Raw genomic sequence first — 22793 nt, forward strand, 5'->3', positions numbered from 1 at the left:
ATTATTTTAAATAACAATAAAAGTGGGAACACTGTATATGTCTTCTAGTTCTGCCAATTTGAAATGCATGTAAAATTTTATTATTCACAAAAAGAGATACTGAGATTTGAAAAATACAGTTGGTATTTGAGAATTAGACATGTGCCTTTATACGTTAAGGCTTCTCTATATCTGAATATAGATTCTTTAACAGAAATTATTTACTCTAGTGAGGAAGATTACAAGAATCGTACATATTCAGTGAATACATCTACAACATTAGTTCAAATGAAAGGTTTAAACATGATTTAGAAAAATTAATGGAGAATAAGGCCATTTATTCAGACCGAAAATTGTGGAGTATGCTTGTAGCCCAATGTGCTTAGCATAGGACGTAATAATAATAAAGCTATTTATGGCTACTAGTTAAATTCAGCAATATATTACTTTCAGCATTGAAATAAGAGAAGGTGCAATACAGTAGTGTTCCGCTTTTGCTAATGGGCTTCCAATTGTTATTTGATTGGAAAACACCCAGCAGTTTCAGCTGGGTCCATTAGTGGTTTTTTTCTCTCTCTTATGTTTTCTTATATTTCTTGCTTCTGACTAAATATGTGCTTAGGGCATTTTAAAAAGTGGGGGGTTAATAGATTATATACTGGTCAGCCATACATTTTGCATGCAAAAGAACTAAGATTCCTTCTCTTGAATCCCAGAATTATTGCTATTGCATAGACAAATTGGAGGGACCAACGAACTGATATGGCAACATTCGGAGAATGACACTTGGTATTGAAATAGCAGCATTTGTCATTTTCTCAGCCTGCTTTTCCCAAGATTTTCAAATTACAACATCGTCCCTCCTGACTTCAAAAGATAAAGATTGAAACTTACTACTTTCTCTATTATCTATACAGCCAGCCAGCCACTCTATTTATCTACCATCGTCTGTGTCCAGCTATTCTCCGGGTTTGTCCCATCCCCTTCTGTAGAAACACCTTTTTTCACCATCTTTTTTTAACGTCAGCGTGCCTAACTAACCTTCCTTAGTAGTGCAATTCTTTCCTCACTTTATGCTCCCAGTTCCTCACTCCACGCTCTCCCGTCTTTACAGACTCGACTCTGGAATACGAGAGATAAAAACTACACTTTTCACTCACTCATTCGTTACTCCCAAGTCCTACCGCTCATTCCACCTTGCATACATTCCACTCACCCACCTACCATCTGCACACACTCTCACCATAGCATTTAGTGGCGCACAACATAGGACCAATCACATCGCAGGAGGACTCGTCAACTGCCAATAGGAAGACAGGAATATTAAACAAGAGATTCGACCGAGGTGATGCCGGAAATTGTAACAAAAACGCGGGAAAGATAAGACGAGGCGAAGGGAGTAGTTTAGAGTCCCAGAGAAGAAATAGGTCTGATTTGTGTATCGTTTATTATATATTAGGTATATATTAGAATACGGGGTTTTAAGCTTTTAAGCTCCTGGAAATTTCAACGTGTTTGGTTCGAGGTACTTTCAGTGTGTACTGTACAGAGTGTCATCAAATAAGAATGCTTGCGCTGTTCGTATTTAGTTTAAACCGAATCTACTTGCTTGTAGTACCAAAGCAGCCGAGTCTTTCGCATAAATATCAGGTGCATAGAAACACATCCAATTCTCAGGATGAAAGAGGCGTTTACTTTTACTCTGCCTTATTTTTTTAAACAAATTTGCTTACTGCAAATTACTAATAGCCTAATACTCTATACCTCTATCCTCTCCAAGTGATGGTAGTTCATTGTTTTCAGAGGTACAGAAAGGTTTGAATTTAGCATACAGATTCTAAGAACATTTATAATAAAGCCATTTAACAGTAAATAAATGAGCAAGCGTATATAAAATGTGTAGGAATGCTGTTTCTATTTTTAAAGGAAAATTTCATTTTAAGGTGCAGGGTAAATTGTGCCCTAGCCAGGTATCAATGTTGACGTGAGAAATACCTGCTGGCACCAGTAACAAACTAATGACTGATTGTTATAGATATTGCAGATTGAAACTGCATAATTAACTTTTAAAATGTTGACCTAAGTTCGTCAGTACATGCACAATACCACTCTTGAAATTGTACTGTTGGTTCATTTTCCACTTTCTTGAGTCCTCCTTAACTGAATGGAGAACATGGTCTACACTACAGCAGCTTTTTGCAACCATAATACTATAAATTCTGAAGTCTGCTCTGTTAAAAACTTGATTTAGATTTTAATGTATTTGTGTAGCAATATCAGAACATTTTTTTAAAGATTGAGAGGCTGAGAAGTTGAAGGTTGAAAGTACCATCCCCAATTTTTTTTGCTGCATCCTTTTTTTGTCCACTGTCAGTTGCATAAATAGCCCAGTAAGTGAGAGGGCAAACAAGTGAATTATTTCTTACTATATTTTATCCATTTTGGTTTGTTTCTTTGAATGGAAAATATTAATCCATTATCAATATTGAAATGCATAGAATGACACCCCCCTCCTGGATAATTCCTTTAAAAAGGCCTTGTACATGCATGTTAAAAATAATATAACAGGGTTAGCAGCATTAATATACAGGATAGGTAATAAAGTTGGTGGGTCCATCCACATGAAGGATTTTTTTTATTTACACACTATGTGCGATAAGGAAAATTAATAACTAAGTAAGCTGATTAAGAAACATCTAGGTTCTTTAAAATCTGAAATACCGAGGGTTGTGCCAAAATCATGAGATTTCTTTAATAATCGGCGTTGCCAATTCTCAGTCAAGGATTTATTTATTTAGCGTGTGGCATATCATACGGGAACTAACAATATAAATTAACAAGTAGAAATCAGTCAAAGGAACCAACGTCTTTTAAGGATATCAGTGCTTTAAGTTAAGGCTCCGACCCAGTTTTCTAAGCAAAACAAATCACAATTTGAAAATACAAGCCAATCATTTGTAATAAAAAGTTGGCTGGCGAAGGGGCGGAGCGGAGCGAGGAGGAGGATTGAGGCAGCGAGCGAGCGAGCGAGCGTGCGTAGGGCGGCGCATGGAACTCCGGCCGTCTCTTCGTCTTGTCGTCGAGCCGGGGGCGCGATGGCGGCTGCGGCGGAGCGTGTTGACGAATTGGTGCGGGAATACTTGCTGTTCCGCGGCTTCACTGCCACGCTGAAACAACTAGATGCGGAGATCAAGGCAGACAAGGAGAAAGGCTTCCGGGTGAGGATTGCAGGGAGGGAAGGCCTGAGCTAGGTTTAGGTGATGGGGAGGGCATTTAGTCCAGAACGCCCCTTCCCCGGTCTTCCTTTTTCACGCTGATTTGCCACTGCCAGAAGCAGGAACAGAGAAAGCATTGTTGTGCCCCGGAATTCTGAGCGTCTTGCCGGAACAGCGGTTTCTGGCTGGATGGGCCTGCCTTTCAGCAGGGACTGGTTGAAATTATTTTTGGATTTGCTTCCAGTTCGTTAGTTAGAAGGCACCCAGTCAGTCCTTTGCAGCTCTTCTTTAGAACCGGTCTTCTCAGAGAACGGGAGGCGAAGAGCATGTGTAGACTGCATCCCTTTCAAAAGTCCCTAGGCTGCATGGATTATTAGCATCTAGTTAGATTTAGATGTTGACATTTTGCATATATATATATATATATATATATATATATATATATATATATATATATATATATATATATATATGTATGTATGTATATGTATATGTTACATATACATACATACATAATATGCATGTATGTATATGTATGTATGTATATGTATATGTTTCTGCCAACCTAGCAGTTCGAAAGCACGTCAAAATGCAAGTAGAAAAATAGGGACCACTACGGTGGGAAGGTAACAGCGTTCCGTGCGCCTTTGGCGTCTAGTCATGCCAGCCACATGACCACGGAGACGTCCTCGGACAAGCGCTGGCTCTTTGGCTTTGAAACGGAGATGAGCACCGGCCCCTAGAGTCGGAAACGACTAGCACACACGTGCGGGGGAACCTTTACCTTTACCTTTACTATATGTATATGTATATATATAATAGATTATTGGAAGGGACACGGTGGCTCAGTGGGTTAGGACGCTGAGCTTGTTGATCAGATGGTCGGCAGTTTGGCGGGGTCGAATCCCGAGTGCTGCGTAACAGAGTGAGTGCCTGTTACTCATCCCAGCTTCTGCCAACCTAGCAGTTCGAAAGCATGTAAAAATGCAAGTAGAAAAATAGGGACCACTACGGTGGGAAGGTAACAGCGTTCTGTGCGCCTATGGCGTCTAGTCATGCCAGCCACATGACCACGGAGACGTCCTCGGACAAGCACTGGCTCTTCGGCTTTGAAACGGAGATGAGCACCGGCCCCTAGAGTCGGAAATGACTAGCACACATGTGCGGGGGAACCTTTACCTTTTAATAGATTATTAATCAAAATAAAATAATCGTCACTAGAATTTATTTAAAAAGACTAAGTCCAAAAAGTTAAACAGCTATTAAATTGATTTAATATTTCAGACAGAGGCATAATCGGGAGCCTCAGGGATCCATGTAATTTCTGAAACGAATGCTTTTAAAGCCAGGGTGCAGTCGTGATAGATCTTTTAAAATTATTTTGTTTAAAAGTTATGTATTGCTACCTACTTTGTGGCACACAACTCTGGTTGGTTAACAACAATGTTTAAAAATACAAACAAAACTAATATGAAAAGAATGAAATAAAATAAAGTTAAGAAAAACCACACACCCAACCCAAAACTGTACGTAAGTATCCTGGATTCCAACCTTATTGTCCCAGCCAGCTCTTTACCAATATGCAGAACGCTTGTTACCAAACTGTAATTTTTTAAATATGACAGAAGTGGAAAATTATGAAACATAAATCTAGAATGGCAAAAGTAAATGAAATAAAATATTTTTCTCCTGATCCTACCAACTAATATTTGGTTTGTAGCACTTTGACCCAACATTCAAAGGCCAGATGCAACTCTTGTCTGGAAAGTTACTGTATATATTATAGTAAATGTTTCTATATCTCTGGTTTTTCTTTATATGTTCTATTTCAAGTTCCTTTTTGAAACAACCTGTTCTTTCCTATTTCTATTGGTTTTAGCTGACAACAGTTGTATATTACTCTACTCACAGGCCAGTAACCAGACATTCCCTTTAAAGCTAAAATTGACCTGAGATAGAGGGTTATAAATAAGAAAAATTGGCTACAAATTACAGGTAGTGCTTGACTTACAATGGCAATTAGAACCAAAATTCTTGCTGCTAAGCAAAGCACCCAGTTTTACAACCTTTTTTTCTATGGTTGTCAAGCTAATCCATTGCCATTAAGCAATTCTGGCTTCACCCATTGACATTGTTGGAAGCCAGCTGGGAAAGTCGCAAATGGTGATCATGTGACCCTGGGATTGTGCAAATGTTGTATATACTGGTTTGCAAGCGCATGAATTTTGATCATGTGAACATGGGATGCTGCATCAGTTATTAAGACAAAGACCTTTTCGTAAGTCACCTTTTTCAGTGCTGTTTTAACTTTAAGTGGTCACTAAACGAATGGTCATAAGTCAAGGACTACCTGTATATCGAAACAAAGGTTATGGTCTTCTCAGTAACAGAGTTAAAGGCAGATGGAGAATAAATCAGAAGGTCACAATTTAGAGATACTTTTCAGTGTTTGAAGGGAACAAATGCGGATTGTTCCAGATAGTAACCAAAGATATTCCAAAACTGTTCTAAGCTTCCCTACCTGTACTTAATATTCACTTACCTGCCACTTGCCATTCATTTTTTCAAAGTTAAAACAATCAGGCAAATGCTATGTGACTCCCAGGTCTGTTGCTATAAAGATTTCTTCAAACATTTTAAGAGTTACATCCTGGACTCCAGATAGTTCCCATTGCATCTTGTTACCTCAAAGCCTGGCTTGCCTCATTTGGAATTTAAGACATATCTTTTCAATTGCATTCTTTATACTACTTGATAGTTATATTTCATCCTGGAACAAAGAAAATTAGAAGCAATCTTTATTGTTTCTCAGGACAACTTTTAATTGTCTTGGCTTTTGAGTCGGCTAATATGTTGGATACGGATCATCAGAAAGTCTTAAATATGAATCAAAAATGGCAGGAGCTAACAGAGGGATGTTAATCTCCATTAACCATTTATTTAATGTTGCACATGTGTTTCATAAAATTTTCTCCTTAGCCAGGCTGTCAGACCCTCAATGTTTTTGGAGAGGAAGTAGAGGAATTGGGATTGGAACAAATTTGCCCATGTGAAGTTAGGTAATAGAGACAGCCCCACATGTATTACTATACTGCCTCTTTAATATGAATTGTTGTACTGCTCTGAACTATTAAACCCTGTCAAGTATATTTTAATTATATATACAGTATATGAATCTTATTTCTTTAAAGGAGACGCATTTGCCTGGTAAATCATGGTCAACATACATGATTTTGATTTTTTCCTTCTCTCCTTTATCCTCTGACAGATAATTGTACCCCCTAATTATTGCTGTGATTTTTCTTGATAACTGAAGTTGTTGATTACATAACTTACTTTGGTGGGTTTCTAATTACGGTAGGTGGACAAGATAGTGGACCAGCTTCTGCAGTTTGTTCACAGCTATGATCTAGCTGCTCTTCGAGAGTACTGGAGTTACCTTGACAGACGCCTTTTCAGTCGACTGGAGGATATGTATCGACCTACAGTGAACAAGCTGAAAATCAGCTTATACCGCTATTATCTCATTCATGCTGTGCAGGTTTGTGTCGACTTAATAAGCTTGCTTCAAAATAAGGATAGTTAAAAATAGGTACAGGTAGTCCTTGATTTACTGCAGTTCATTTAATGACTGTTTCAAGTTACAACAGCACTGAAAAAGTAACTTATAACTATTTTTGACACTTATGACCATTGCAGCATCCTCATGTTGCTGCAGATCCTTGGCAACTGTCTCACTTATGACAGTTGCAGTGGCCTGGGGTTGTATGATCACCTTTTGCGACCTTCTGACAAGCAAAGTCAATGGGGAAACCAGATTCATTTAGCAACTGTGACTAACAACTGCAGTGATTTACTTAACAACTGTGGCAAGAAAGATCATGAAATGAGGCAAAACCCACTTAACAGCTGTCTCACTTAGAAACAGAAATTTGGGGTCATTTGTGGTCAAGGATTATCTGTAATCTGTCAAAACAAGATAGACATAATTCTTCAGAAAATAGCTGTGTAGTTTAGTGGGAAAGATACTCTTGTTCTGTTAGAGAGCTATAAAATCTGTATTATCAGCTGCTGAAGATTGAACAGCTGCTGCTGTGGGAAAAAGGGATATCTGAATCTCTTTTTTGTACATTTTAGACAAACAGAAATGACAAGATACAAGAATTCTTTCTCAAACAAGCCTCCGAACTTCAAAATCAGACTGAATGGAAGGACTGGTTTGTTTTGCCTTTTATCCCAAATCCAGATGCAAATCCTAACTTTGCCATGTATTTTTCCCGTCGGTGGATAGATATTTTCATTGTTTCTCTACATAACTTCCTCAGTGTTTTATTTCAGTGTATTCATATCCTTTTCCATATGGAAGAATATTGTAAGCCTGAAGCAACTGCTTTTCCCGTGCACATGTTTTCTTTGACTTGTTTTTTGTTAGAAAGTAATAATTGTTTTTATGAGGGCAATAGGAATCACCTTTCCATTCTAGCACAACTGCTTCTATAACTAATGAATTAATATATATTTTTATATTTTAAATAATCATCCATTACTCTACCATGCTAGAACTGTGTACTAGAGACCCAGCTAAATGTAATTTTTGGCTAAACTGTTTGAGAAACTATAGCATTCAGATGGGATCATATAGACCACTGGTCCAAAAGGACTTACAAAGTCAGGTTTTTAATGCTGGACCTTGGGGGGTGGGGAGGGGAGATGTTATTTCATAGGGCAAGAGCAGTACCAGGGAAGGCAAAGTTAAGATATTTCCCCCAAAATTCTTAGGGTTCTTGGAATGTAAAGTTTGGTGCATATGCAAAGGGAAGAGACCTGTAAGTATTTTAAGTATCCTTAGCCTTTGTTACCTGTGCCAGTGATTCTGAACTTCGAAGCAGAATGTCAGCGGACAAATCTCCTGCAAGAAAAAAATGAAATCCTTTGTCAAAAGGTAAGAATTGCACCTGTATATTAAGATTTGTGCCCCAGTTCTGGCACTGAAATATATTGTTCAATCTTTCACTATATGTATTTAGAAAAACTATGAAAAAAAATACATCTTCATAATATGAACTTGATCTAAGTATCAAACAAGTCAGGATTTATAAACCAAATTTCAAGCAATGTTTGTTAGACTATCCTAAAATGTTTAAATGAATCATATAAAAATGTTCCTTTGTGGCTGGTAAGCATGCTTGTGCATGCTGCCCATTCATGTTGTAGTTTGATAAACTAATATTCTTACCTAATAGTTTGTGCTAATATAATTGCTGTTTTGACATTAATGACCAATTAATTTCCATTTCTATGGCTTGCATTCATGTAGAGGGAAGGCCAATTCTTTCTCCATCTTTTTCTAGTTATTTGCTTTGCAAGCAGAATACTCCCATATGAAAAAAGAGGAACAACAGGAGGAGGAGGATTTGACACTTCATCATAAACTTCCTTCATATGTAGTTAACATGGACCATCTGGGAGACTCAGAGCTGTGAGTGTATGTTAGAGGCTAGTCAGTGAGCACACAATTAGATTACCCAGAGAAATCTTGGACCTTATAGAAGTGTTTGTATGATTTACCTAGTGAACTTTCCTAGAGACATAGATTTGATGGAAGAGAAAGATGAGGAAACATTTGAAATTTATTGCTTGTCTTCCACCTTCTCCCTCGGCATTCCACGTTCTCATAAAACTGATGTTTAGCTATATCTTTTTTTAAAAATCTTCATGAGTTGTTAAATGCACTTCATGTAAGAAAGCATCCCCCAACTGGTGCCTCTAGGAGTCTTGGGACTGTATTGCTATAAATTCTCAGCTAGTTGGCTGTTCAAGAGTGGGAATTCTGAACGTTGGAATCCTACAATGTTTCTGAACAAGCCAGGTTGGAAAAGTGTAGTTCAATGACTCTTTGTCTGAAAATGAACATTATGTGACATAAATGAAACTTCTTTTGGAAAGTGGAATTTTTGTCAGGTATGGAGATTTAGGGTTCACCTCCATTAATTTGCCTCCCCACCACTACTCCCTGCATCTCATTTAGTGACTTGATATGCAGCCAGAGAAGCACTGCACATTCTCTGCAGGCCCGAGGAGGATTTCTGTCTTCCTTGCTACCTCAGAGCAAAAAGGGCCCTGCAAGAACAACCCAGCCAACAGGAGCCACATCCGCACAGACAGGAATCACACAAGGAGGCAAAAAAGAGCTGCCAAACCACCAGGTAAGGAGAAATAATTGCAGTTTCTCTCTCTGTGTGTGATATGTAAGAATCAGGGTACACAATACAGTATTGCTTTTGTGTGTGCTATTCTGTTATGTACCTGAATTACTAATTTAGACAGAGACATGGGGCTTTGGAGAATAAAAATGTGTCAAATCTTCCCTTTGCTTTTTAGGTTCCCAAAGGGAAAGAGGCAGCAATTGGAGGCAAGGAATCAAAAAGTCATATCGGTGGTGTGGTTTCCATGGAGCCTACCTCAATACAACAGAATCAGAGACGTTTACAGGATCATGGAAAGGAAAAGAAAGAGTTTGGATCTAAAATAACTTTCCAGGTAGTGTAGCTAGTGTCTTGTGTGGATAGGGCAACATTTCCTTCTGAGTATTTCTGAGTCAAGTGAACTATGTGTCTTTCTGCTCATAAGAGCCTTGGTGGAGCAGTGGGCTAATGCCTCCCTAAGTAACACCAGCTGCCTGCAATTAGCACAGGTTCGCATCCCACCAGGCTCAAGGTTGACTCAGCCTTCCATCCTTCCAAGGTAGGTAAAATGAGGACCCAGATTGTTGGGGGCAATTAAGCTGACTTTGTAATAATGCCGCTTGGGGTGTGTGAAAGCCCTAATAAGCAGGCATATACATAGAATGAAGGCTACTGCTAAGCTTGTAAGCCGCCCTGAGTCTTCGGAGAAGGGTGGGATATAAATGGAATTAAAATAAAAATAAATAAAAAAATAACCAGCTGATTGGTGTAAGGCAAAATGACCCATGGAGTCTGAGCAGTTACTTATTTTTTAATGAGTCACCTATTTGAACTGGTGATAAAACATCAGTGTTATTTCTTCTGCCAGCTGATGTTCCCTTATGAATCACGAAAGGGACAAAAGGTTCCTTAAAATAGTTCGAGCAGCAGAAGTTTACGTAGGCGCTTTGCCCTATGATTAGTCAGCTGCTTAGTTCTCCCATAGTGTATTTGCATTCAGAGATGAATACTTTGTAGGGAAAAAGCTTGTGCAAGCCTTCCCAGCTGTTGAAACTTGATAGAAAAGAAATAAGCAGCACTTTCCCACTTTAAAAATTTTGCTTATGAAAGACCCATTGTGATCTGTGGTCAGAAAATATAGTTGGTCCTTTTATGTGAACATTTCTTGTGGATTGTAATAAGCCCTCAGTTACTTATTTCTACAATAGTGGAAAGTTCCTAACAGTTACCTCTTCTATTAGAACTGACTGGGCTATGATGCCTTTTTTTTGTTTTACAATTACCCTTCTAATGGCAAATAAGTAAGACATGGTACGTGTACAAAAAGTCTTGTTGCAGCACAGATTTTAGAAATAAAATTTCTTTCAATTTGAACCCTTAGAAATAAACTTTTAGAAAATAGGGAGTTCTTCATTGTCCTTCTTGGGCAATTAGAATTATTGATAATATTTTCAGGGTAGATTAAAACATTGTAGTATTTTGGTGTTCTCAATCTTTTTCCTAAATGTTTGTTCTAAGATGGTCTCCTTTGTTTATTCTATTTCTGCTCGATCCTTGAGATCTCTTTTTTTTTTGGAGGATTAAGGGTCACGTTAAGAATTAATTCTCTTTATTTTTTGCTGAATTTGTTTGTGTGTGCATGTACACATGAAATGAAATAGTGAGCTTTATCAGCCATTTTGCAGCAAAAGTGCCAAATACTCCTTTGAGGCTCTTTTATTCTTGGTATTATAACCCTCAACAAGTGTTACGGTATTGGAAGAAGCCTTGACTTCCTCAAGACAATTAATTAAATATCCTTATGTAGAATATTTTTAAATGTGGAACTCACAGCATGCTTTCTTTCATACTGAAAACTATTCATTTAATCTTGCCCTCTCTTTTGATTCTCGACTGTTTCAACAAAAAAGTTCCATTGATTTATTTTTGTTTGGTGGGTGATGATTGAAAAAAAATGTTTCTGCTTGTGCTTTGTGTTTTTCCTCTTTTTATATGTTATCTTCTGTTTATGTCAAAATTGTTCAGTGCTTCTGTTTTTTAGTGAGGAAGTGACAAGTACTAAATATTCCTGCCTAATCCTGCTTAATGCTATTAACTTAGAGAATTGTGTCTGAATCTCAAAGTTGAGTTTGGCAATAATCACTTTTTCTAAACCAAAAAAATATGTTCTGTTCGACAATCGCTGTTGCATTAAGAATTCATTATCCAGGGTTCCGTTTGTAAAATATGTAGATGTCCAAAATATACCATAGTATAAAATCAAATTCTAAAAACAGATGGTAAGGACATATTGAAAAAAAGCTGGAAATGTCTGTAGACTACTCATGTCTCTGGGAGATGTAGATTTGTCTGTCAGCATTGTTACATTAAGGGACGCGGTGGCTCAGTGGGTTAGCTTGTCGATCAGAAGGTCGGCAGTTTGGCGGGTCAAATCCCGAGTGCCGCGTAACAGTGAGTGCCTGTTACTCGTCCCAGCTTCTGCCAACCTAGCAGTTTGAAAGCACGTAAAATGCAAGTAGAAAAATAGGGACCACTACGGTGGGAAGGTAACAGCGCTCCGTGCACCTATGGTGTCTAGTCATGCCGGCCACATGACCATGGAGACGTCCTCGGACAAGCGCTGGCTCTTCGGCTTTGAAACAGAGATGAGCACCGGCCCCTAGAGTGGGAAACAACTAGCACGCATGTGCGGGGGAACCTTTACCTTTATTGTTATATTGTACACCATTGGGAATCTTCAGACTACACTTGAATACAAACATAAATATGTGGATGCAACATGGTTACTGATTAAAATCATGATGCTTCTGTGACACAGAACTAATGCTAGGCAGAAGTGATTTTTTGTAAGTTCCCATTTCTGTGCCCCTGAAGGCAGCAGGGGACCATTTGCTATATTTGCTGCTTAGAAGGTTTACATTTGGGGAATGGCAATATACTTTATAGAAGAGTATTTAATATTTAGCCATTTTTTCTCCTTTTAACATTTACTGCTTTTTTCTTTTTTTAAAAAAATGGTTTAATAGAATAGAAAAGAATCAGAAAACATACAAAAAACTTACAAAAAGGAAAGTGAAATAGATAATACCTAATTTTTTTAACAAATCTTGACCCCAGGCTAACATATTGTCCAATCCTTTTATTGTAACACTAAGGAACTTTTGAAAAGTGAGGGTGCGCACGTTTAATCTAACTAGTTTTTGGTCCCATTTATACGTGTAGCTTTCCTATGACAATAACTTGTTACCATCTAAGCATGATGGATCTTAAATAGATAATTTCTAAATATTTGTAATGTAATGTAATAATATATTTACACTTTTGAAACTTGATTCAGAATCAATAATATTTAATCAATATAGAACAACCAGAAGATATAACCAAATCATGTATGACTTTACTTTTGGATTTATTACATTTCCACCATAAAATATGTATAACCAGCCCTTATGAAATGCCTACCGAGAAATGTTTTAATCACCTCCCAGGCAGTGATCAAATTGGTAAATTGTATATTTGAAAAAAAATATATCTCAAAATCTTTTTGTTGTTCGTCAACAAACTTTGGATCTTCTAATAATGAGGTATTAAAGTACCAGCTTGAAACATTCTCCTAAATGCCGTAAATAATGCCACTAGGCTGTGATCAGATATTATAGTAGATCATATAGAATTTCTGCTTTTTTGCTAGCTGAATGACAGGGGTTTGCTTTTTAGATATAGTAAGTTATGCAGTGGTCTAACTTATTGTGCAGTCTCTGAATGAGGAGGTAATTTTAGACTGGATATTGAATTGAGTTCAGGGGTCTAGTTTCATTGGGTTCAAATAGTTGAGTGTTTGCTTTTTCCCCAAGGGTGATTTCTTTGGATAGACCAATGAACAAAAATGTCTCATCCTGCAATTTGTAACTTTCATAATAATATTTTTATTGTTGCTGATAGGATACAAATCTGTGGCCTTAGTTACCTAAAACCTAGCTTGGTGCAAGATAGGTTTGAAGAACTTAATTGATTCTCCTAGTTGGCTGTGTCTTTTTAGGGACAGAATGCTGAGAAGAAAGTGGAGATTACTGTCATTGAAACAGAGCCATTCCCTGAGGTTCATGTTGAACAACTGGAAAACCAGACAAAAGTATTTGGAACTGTCATGGATGCTGGAGGCATAAGGCATGAGCAGCCCTTCATTGTTCTGAGTCAAGAGGAATATGGAGAACACCACTCATCCATCATGCATTGCCGGTAAGGATTGAATAGAAAACTGAATGTCATATTATCAATATCATCTCAGTAGAGTGGAATCCAAATCTTTGTGATCTTACCATACCAAATTGTGGACATTTATTCTTGGCTCCCAGTCTGTTGATTGCAAATTATATTTAAGTACATGTTTTGTTATCATAAGAAATATACAAAGTTTTGCATATTAGAAATACTATTTAAATGAGCATGAATATATCTACACAGGGTTTAATAGATGTGAAAGATCAAATGGATAATAGAAATCCATACCAAATTTATGAAGAGAAGGCTATAAACGCAAAAGTCTTATCTTCTTTCTGTGTGCAGGGTGGACTGCTCTGGCAGAAGAGTGGCCAGTTTAGATGTGGATGGAGTCATCAAGGTGTGGTCTTTCAATCCTATCATGCAGACAAAAGCATCTTCAATTTCCAAGTCTCCACTGCTTTCTCTGGAATGGGCAACCAAACGGGACAGGCTGGTGAGTAGCTGGGGTTACTGTGATTACAGTTTTGGCCAGGGATGATTTTTAGTCCAGTCTATGAGGAGGCAGCCATGTTGAAGAAGTTATACTAAACCCACCTTCCCTTTTGCTTGGATGTTCCTAGCCATAAAAGTACCTTAAGATACCTGACTCTGATAGTAGCTATGGTTTTAGGACATTGATGATGCTACAAATACTAGGCTTGTAGCAAAATTAATAGAAAAGGATTGCAGAATTCAAATTTGCTATGTTGGGTGATTTCTGAAAAACAAATTCAGAAAGTAAAACTAAAAGGTTGCAGCTTGGATATTAGGTTACAAGCGTTCTAATATCTTCCATCAGTTTAACAGGTATCAGCTCTTTATTGTTGCTGAGCAATTTTGAGTTTCTTCTTAATAGCTCTTGTTCTGGGAATATTCCGTGGCTAAAAACTATTTTGATTATCCACTTGATTGTTTCTTATTGCTTATTTGTATTCCTTGGCTGATGCTGTGATTTATTTTAAATGTGTGCTGTCCTAAATCGTTGAACTGATTATATAATAATTCCCAAACATCTGGAGTACCATTTGAACATCACTGGCATTGACAAAATCCCCATCAGTCAATTGCAAAAGGCAGCTTTTCTTGGAACAGTTTACATCCTGTGATACTTTTAACATCATCAAACAACAACATTGCCTCAGTAGGAATCAGTAGATGGATAAAAATGCAAATTCTCTTTAAATATCTTGCTGACCATATGACCATCCGTAATAATAATAAATTAAATTTATATGCTGCCCACCATGGATGCCTCATAACAATCAAACAAATTACAATAACATAAAACATAAGTAAAGCATAAATAAATAAATAGCCTTATGTTAAATATTTAATAGTAACTATTATAGAATTCTTAGAATAAAAATACCTTGTATGAAAGGATGAGAAAGTCTGCAATAATATTTATTTTATTAAACTTATGTGCTGCCCATCTTGCCTGGAGGCGACTTTAGCCTTACAATAATATGCCAGGATAATCTGGAAGTACTCATATTTCTTTCTTTCTTTCTTTCTTTCTTTCTTTCTTTCTTTCTTTCTTTCTTTCTTTCTTTCTTTCTTTCTTTCTTTCTTTCTTTCTTTCTTTCTCTCTCTCTCTCTCTCTCTCTCTCTCTCTCTCTCTCTCTCTCTCTCTCTCTCTCTCTCTCTCTCTCTCTCTCTCCTTCCTTCCTTCCTTCCTTCCTTCCTTCCTTCCTTCCTTCCTTCCTTCCTTCCTTCCTTCCTTCCTTCCTTCCTTCCTCTTTCTCATACAAGATTTTAGAAGTCTACCTTTCAGACAATGGTAATTTCCTTTTTGTCAGGAACTATCTCACAGTTGCAGTTAGGCTATGGACAAGATTAGTTAAAGAAGGATTGATTAGAACAAGACAAGGTTTGATTTCTTTATTTACCATGTTAGAATCTGGACTTGTCCTAGCCTCCAAGACACAAGTTTATTCTCAATCAGGCCTCTTTAAAAAATATGTAAACTTTAAGTAAACTTTAAAGTAAACTTTAAGAAGGCAATACTGTCTAGCAAACTAGATGGCCTAAGCTAAATGATAAAAGCACCCCCCACCCATCCCCCATACACACACACAAAGCCTGTTAATTTTCAGAGGAATACCAATCCTATCCTTCATCTCTGTTTTTCCTCTGTTACTTCTCTGAAGTTGTTGCTTGGCAGTGGAGTTGGTACTGTTCGTCTATATGACACTGAAGCCAAGAAGAATCTTTGTGAAATTAGCATTGATGAAGATATGCCCAGGTATAAGCCTGATCTTTAGCTTTTGTATTTCATCTTGAATGATAGTTATTTTTGTGAAATGAATATGAACAGTACTGTTGATTGTTGCTTAAGCTGATTGCTTATTTGTGAATTGGAATCATGAATGTGAGATCCTTAGTGCTCTCTTGAGCTTGGCTGGGTATTTGCAGATGTTTCATTATCCAACGTAGGGTAAACTCTGATGATGTTACCTAGTTTGGGTAATGAAACATCTGCAAGAAAACGATCAAGCTCACAAAGCAACAAGGATCCCTCATTTCAACTCTGAGCTACAAATATTCTCCTTTATTGGAATCTTGGAGTGTATTTTCAGCTTTGCTTCTGTCACTCCTTTGCCATTTCAACAGTCTTGGGAGGAATTGTTAATGCTGTATTTGGGGTGTTTTACATACTATGGCTTCTCTGCATAGGGAAATTCTGTGACAGAAGAATCGCATAAGACTTTAAAAAATTTACTTGTCACTTTTCGTAAGTGTGACAAGCCTCCTTTTTGAGTTGTAAGACAGTTAAAGAGAAAGGATGAGTATAATGCTGCTGTATCATCAAAGTTCTAGAGTGGTACATGATCAGGCACAGGACTAAGCCAAGTGGTAGAGGAAAGCAAAAGATTTTCTTGGGCTTCCTACAGAGGTGCAGCATGAGCTGACACACAGACTTTATTATGCAGATATTTGGTCATAGTCATCTATAGCTGTTCTGACTCATTTGCATTTATTTAAGAGATCTTCAGAGATTGGAGGAGGAGAAAATGAAGAAGGTACATGTTTACATTTTCAATATTGAAAGTGAGTATTTATACCTAGCATAGATGCATATTTTTGTGTTAGGAAAAAGGACAATGTAGAATTCTGATCAGTCCCAATAGCAGTTGGCTTCCCTCTTGGTTTGCTGGACTATGTGGAAAGCCACATTGTTTCTCTTTATTTCAGGATCCTGTCCCTTGCTTGTAGTCCAAGTGGTGCTTCCTTTGTCTGTTCAGCTGCAGCATCTGGCCTTGTCAATCAGCTAGATTATACTACATCAGATTCTGGAGGAAAGGGCATCAAGCAAGTTCCTGGGAAATTGCTTTTGTGGGATACCAAAACTATGAAACAGCAGGTATAGTGTTTATTCCCCCCCCACACCCTTGCGCTTGTTTGATAAAAATAAAAGAATGTTTTCTTAATCTATAGCTCAAAAAAGAGGGTACTTAACTGATGTTTTTAACAAATCCTTCATATATTTCTCCTTAATATTATGGTTGCTTAGAACTTTTGAATAATTGTCATCACAGTAGCTTTAATGTTGATGTGAGCTAATGCCAACTTGACCAATGTATGTTTGCTTATTGCCACCTTCTACATTCAATATTGGCCAAGGATCCCTAGTTGGCTTTTGTGGCTAGATGTACTTTTTGTACAGCTTTGAATGATGCAGATCGTTAACTGCAAAGAAAACATGTTAAAGAAAAGTATGTCTCTTCCAATGAACTTGGGGGGAGGATATCCTTCATCTCTATTTAGGTTATATTTAGGCCTCTCTTGGTGGGAATTTTTTCATTTTATAAATAGCTGCTTTCAGGAAACAAGGGTAGTTTATGAAAAGCTCCTTGTGTCCATTTAATATTTTCAGAATACAGTGGGAGATGAAGAAACTCAGATGTAAGTTTGTGGTGTTTGGTTGAACAACTGGATTATTTATTATTTATTTATTTATTTGAATTATTTGCCACCCATCTCATTTCAATGCTATTCTCAGATGGATATCTCAGAGTAATTGCTCCCTTGGGAAAGAACAAAAAATTTACATTCTGTGTTCTGTTTGCTGTTTCAGCTCCAATTTTCTCTTGAACCAGAGCCAATTGCTATAAACTGCACAGCCTTCAACCATAATGGGAATCTCCTGGTCACTGGAGCAGCAGATGGCATAATTCGCCTCTTTGGTAAATGGCTTTTCCCCCCCCATTTTAAATTCTGTAGGTCCTAGGATTTTCAGTTACTGAGCAGACATTTCGTTGTGGGAGCAGGAGTGGGAGAATGGGTCAAGGCTGGTACACTGACAAAAATTAACCAGTGAGGGTATTCTCATTTAAACATTTACTTTTTATTAGATCCCTCATTTTAATAGATACAATGCAGTGTACTTTAGGTATATTTTGACTATAATTCTCAGCTAAGATACAACATTCAGGGAGGTTGTTATTGATCTGTATATATATATAACCTTGAGTGAAGGTCTCTATCTATATCAGATTTCATGTTAGGACTTGGCTGTTAACTTTTTATTTATTTGTATCCCATATTATTTATACAAATGACTCAAGGCAGTGAGCATATCCAGCACACCTTCTTCCTCCTATTTTCCTCATGACAACAACCTGTGAGGCGACTTGGGCTGAGAGAGGGTGATTGGCCCAAGGTCACCCACCTAGCTTTCACGGCTAAGGCGGGACTTGAATTCACAGCCTCCTGCTTTCTAGCCTGGTGCTTTAATCACTAGGTCATTCTCCTCTCTCTGTTTTCTTACCTCATACTGGAATAAATAGAACTAATGATTGTTTGTGTTTTGGTAGAGATTGTTAAGGTTTCAAAATTGGTCTTTGTTTGTTGGATGTAGCTTCAGTTAGGGATGAAGAACACGCCCCCCCCCCCCCGAATGAAGTTCTAACTCCATTTTCTCCAAAAGCAAAGCCAGTGATAAAATCCACAATATGTGTTGTGCCCAAATTCAAAGGAGGTTATCAAATTGGTGTCTCTCAAGCTTCAGAGCATCTATAGCCTTTTAATAGAGTGGAGATGGAGGATTGGTGGAATTAATCATGTTGAAGACCATTGTAACTGTTGTATTCATGCAGATAAAGATAATTATTTTCCTCCTCTGTTGTTTTCTTCCTCTAGAGAAATCATTCCATTATAACACCAGCCAGCAAAAGTCTGTTCAGTCAGAATATCAACATGGTTGGCCAAGAGAGATACCAAGTTCAAAAACTGTCTTACAGAACTATGAGGATAATCCACGTGGCCTTTTTTTTCTCTCTGTCTTCCAGATATGCAGCAGCATGAATGTGCTATGAGCTGGAAGGCCCACGATGGGGAAGTTTATTCTGTTGAATTCAGCTATGATGAGAATGCTGTTTATAGCATAGGTGAAGATGGAAAGGTAGGTTTTAAAATAATTGTGGCCAAACTGACATTATATATGACAGGAACACATTTATTTATATCAGTATTTACCTGTTTCCCTGAAAATAAGACCCAGTCTTACTTTTTTTTATTCCAAAAGAGGCATTAGACCTTATTTTGGGGAGATGTCTTATTTTTTTTCTACTGTCTCACCTCTTGGCAGTGGCACCAACAACCCCATCCAGCATGAGCCTGTGTGCCCACCACTGGCCCACTTCCTCTGCGGCCGCTCGCGCACATCACCCCTGGCCTCCGTTTCACTGGCAGAGACCTTCAGGAAAGCCCTCTGCAACTGAGAACGGAGCCCTGGGCTGATGCGTGTGTCACCCTCTGACCTCCATTTTGCCGGCACAGGCCTTCAGGAAAGGCCTCTGCAGCCAAGAACAGAGCCTTCAGGAAAGACCTCTGCTGGTGAAATGGAGGCTGGGGATGATGAGCAGGTCAACCTGGGGCTCTGTTCTCAGCTGCAGAGGCCTTTCCTGATGGCCTCTACCGGTGAAATGGAAGCTGGAGGTGAAGCATGCAAGCGGCGGCGAACAGCGGCAGAAGGAGTGGGCTGGCGGCAGCCATGCTGGCTCCTGCTGGACGGGGCTGTTGGTGCCACCGCCATGAGGTGAGACAGATGTTGGGGCTTTGGAGGCCTGGCTGCAGGGGCATGTGGGACAGCTCCCCCCCCTGCCTCGCCTCACCTCGTGGCACCGCGAACAACCAGATGGAATGGGCTGGTGGCCAGTTTCACGTGCTCTTAATTAGGGCTTATTTTGGGGGTAGGGCTTATGTTAGGCACATGTGTAAAAATCAAGCTAGGGTTTGTTTTCAGGTATATCTTCCTTTGGAGATATATTTGGCCCTCAAAATAGCTGGTAACTACATCTAATTAATGTCACCGTATCTGGAAAAGACCTTGCAACTCTCTGTATCTTCTGAAGTTTCATCTGAAAGCTGTTCATCCAGTGAATCTATAAATCATTTTGAAAATTAACAGTTGTCCTAATTTGTAGGGATCCCCATTGGTTGCATTTCATCTGGTGTCAATGATTTTTTCTTTCTGTATCTGTGGGTGCTATATTGCAAAGTAAAGAATGCACGTGTATTCTTGTATATCTTACTGGGATCTGTTATATCGTTGTAGTTTATTCAATGGAATATCCATAAAATCGGATGCAAAATTTCTGAATTTAGTCTCCCTAAAGATGCCACTGGGCCCTTTGTGTTGTCTGGCTACAGCGGATACAAACAAGTCCAATTCCCACGTGGAAGGCTCTTTGCATTTGATTCTGAAGGAAACTACATGTTAACCTGTTCTTCCACTGGAGGGGTTATCTACAAGGTACTAGCTATTGATTAAGATAATTACATGCTCTCTCTGAATTTGTTTGAAGAACTGAATTTGTTCATTCTAAACCAGGCCTTCAACTATGATTTATGAATAAGCATCAACTTGATGCAGTTTCACCATTTGCATAACTTATGAAAGCATATATGATTTAGAAATCACATGTCTAAGCCAAAACCAAGTAGCCACATTGAAAGGTAGTATTATATGTTAGGCTACATATAGTTTACGTTTACGTTTACGTTTTATTAAATTTTTATACCGCCCTTCTCCCGAAGGACTCAGGGCGGTGAACAGGGCATATAATAAAAATACAAAAATACAAAAGTTAAAATAGAATTAAATTAATGCCCAAAATAAAACAATAAAATATACAAATATTTAAACCCTAAATTAACTCCCCATCAGGCCAGGCCAGCTTGTTCGAATAAGTGGGTCTTTAACCCGCGCCGGAAGGAGCGGAGATCCGGTGCCATCCGGAGCTCAACCGGCAGTTGTTTCCACAAAGCCGGGGCGCCCACAGAGAAGGCCCTCCCCCTGGGGGCCACCAGCCGGCATTCTCTGACCGGAGGCACCCTGAGGAGGCCCTCTCTGTGGGAACGCACAGGGCGGAGGGGAGTTGACGCCGGCAGCAGGTGATCCCCGAGGTATTCCGGACCCATGCCATGTAGTACCTCTGGGTGGAATTTACCAAAGAAGATCTTGGTTCTTGTAGCCATCTATATTAATTTTCCTATGATCATATATCTTGTTAAAGGGTTTGGAAAACGTAAGTGGAGACAGAGTATAAATGCAGCATATTTTGAGAAGTAGAGTGATGAAACTTTGATCTGTTTTATGATCCATATAAGCTTCATTGACATTAGTATATATTGTACTTTAATCATCATTCTGGCATTATTTATCTCAGCTCTGCTCTATGCTTAAAGTCCAGGATAATACTCTATTTTTTTTTAAAGGACTAGAGTTGTCCTAGAATTTTAGATCCCAGACTGGCAAGTGATTTGTACCGTAAAACCTTGCTAATCTTTGATTAATTTTTTTCTCTATTTCAGCTGAATAGCAATGACAAAATACTAGAGAGCTGTCTTTCCCTTGGAGGACACAGGGCTCCGGTAGTCACTGTGGACTGGTGCACAGCCATGGATTGTGGGACCTGCCTCACTGCATCCATGGATGGGAAGATCAAACTAACCACTCTACTTGCACAGAAGTCTTAAATGAAACTATGCTCCAAGATGAGAACAATTTTTTTCTACCGAAGAATGATCGATCAGTATTAACCATTAGCTTCAGGGTTTTGTGGGGAGGGAGGGTTTAATCACTTGTCTAAAGGTCATAATCTCCTTTTAAGTTAGGAGTTAAATTTAACTGCAAAACTGCTGCCACTTCGAAGGGGACCTTCTAACAGTTCATCTCAACAAATATTAAACATTCCCTGATCATCAAGCTCCTTTCAATAAGGATCAGTTCATTTAACTCTTGGTCTTCATTAGCACATAGCCATAATTCTCTGGGTTTGTCCCAAGATGGAGTACAAATTTGTTGTGGTTCTAGCAGGTGGGAGACAGAGTGGGAAGTCTTTTTCCATACTAACAGTATTGGCTGCATTTTTACTAGGAAGAAAATTTGATTGCATTTACATTATGCTGCTTTGGTTGTTTGAAGAACATTCCGTGCTATGCTTCTAGAAGAAAAAAAGTTATTATATAATTCATATTGTTTATTTTCCTTTATTTAGAGTTTTGGACATCTGATATAGACTGCAGGAAGCATATGATAGTAAAAATGTTATGAAATGGCTCATCTGTTTATTACTACCAATTTTTAATCAGTTCATTCTAATTTAAGTTCTGTTAGGAAAGCAAGCAAGCTGAGAGTTTTATGGAACTCTCAGCTTGCTTTCTTCTATATTTCTAGCAATTTGCATGTTTGGAGACGATAAGAATACACTATACACAGTGAAAAACCTATGCATGGCTTAAGATCCAAGCAAAACCACCAGCATACCTTGGAATTGTTTTTATGTCGATCCATAATTTTTTAGATATACAGTCATGGCCGAAATTGTTGGCACCCCAGAAATTTTTCCAGAAAATCAAGTATTTCTCACAGAAAAGTATTGCAGGAACACATGTTTTGCTATACACAGGTTTATTCCCTTTGTGTGTATTGGAACACAACAAAAAAGGGAGGAAAAAAAGCAAATTGGACATAATGTCAAACAAAACTCCAAAAATGGGCCGGACAAAATTATTGGCACCCTTAACTTAATATTTGGTTACACACCCTTTGGAAAAAATAACTGAAATCAGTTGCTTCCTATAACCATCAATAAGCTTCTTACACCTCTCACCCAGAATTTTGGACCACTCTTCCTTTGCAAAC

At 38.3% G+C, this 22793-nt stretch overlaps 1 protein-coding gene across 2 annotated transcripts; it reads left to right on the forward strand.

The window, feature by feature from the left end:
- Window positions 1-2995: 2995 nt before the first annotated feature.
- On the forward strand, window positions 2996-22207 carry WDR91 (WD repeat domain 91). 2 transcript variants are annotated; one of them, XR_014026893.1, is made up of 15 exons: window positions 2996-3197; window positions 6556-6735; window positions 7332-7538; window positions 8053-8136; window positions 8546-8673; window positions 9223-9400; window positions 9576-9734; window positions 13419-13618; window positions 13946-14096; window positions 15793-15887; window positions 16838-17006; window positions 17721-17829; window positions 18934-19046; window positions 20297-20399; window positions 21461-22207. XR_014026893.1 is itself a non-coding variant. In XM_081331047.1 (15 exons), the coding sequence occupies exons 1-15, from the start codon at window positions 3075-3077 to the stop codon at window positions 21623-21625; spliced, it is 2259 nt and encodes a 752-aa protein (XP_081187173.1). In that variant the 5' UTR covers window positions 2996-3074; the 3' UTR covers window positions 21626-22207. The 2 variants fall into 2 exon arrangements, 1 of the variants encoding a protein (XP_081187173.1); XM_081331047.1 differs by having other exon boundaries at window positions 20202-20399.
- Window positions 22208-22793: the final 586 nt, after the last annotated feature.

Source organism: Vipera berus (assembly GCF_964194415.1).
Source record: "Vipera berus genome assembly, chromosome: 6".
NCBI lineage: Eukaryota > Metazoa > Chordata > Lepidosauria > Squamata > Viperidae > Vipera > Vipera berus.

Coding starts and splice junctions, on each gene's coding strand:
- WDR91 (XM_081331047.1), top strand. CDS start 3,075: ATGGCGGCTGCGGCGGAGCGTGTTGACGAATTGGTGCGGGAATACTTG. Junction 3,198..6,555: donor ACAAGGAGAAAGGCTTCCGG/GTGAGGATTGCA, acceptor TAATTACGGTAG/GTGGACAAGATAGTGGACCA. Junction 13,619..13,945: donor TCATCCATCATGCATTGCCG/GTAAGGATTGAA, acceptor TTCTGTGTGCAG/GGTGGACTGCTCTGGCAGAA.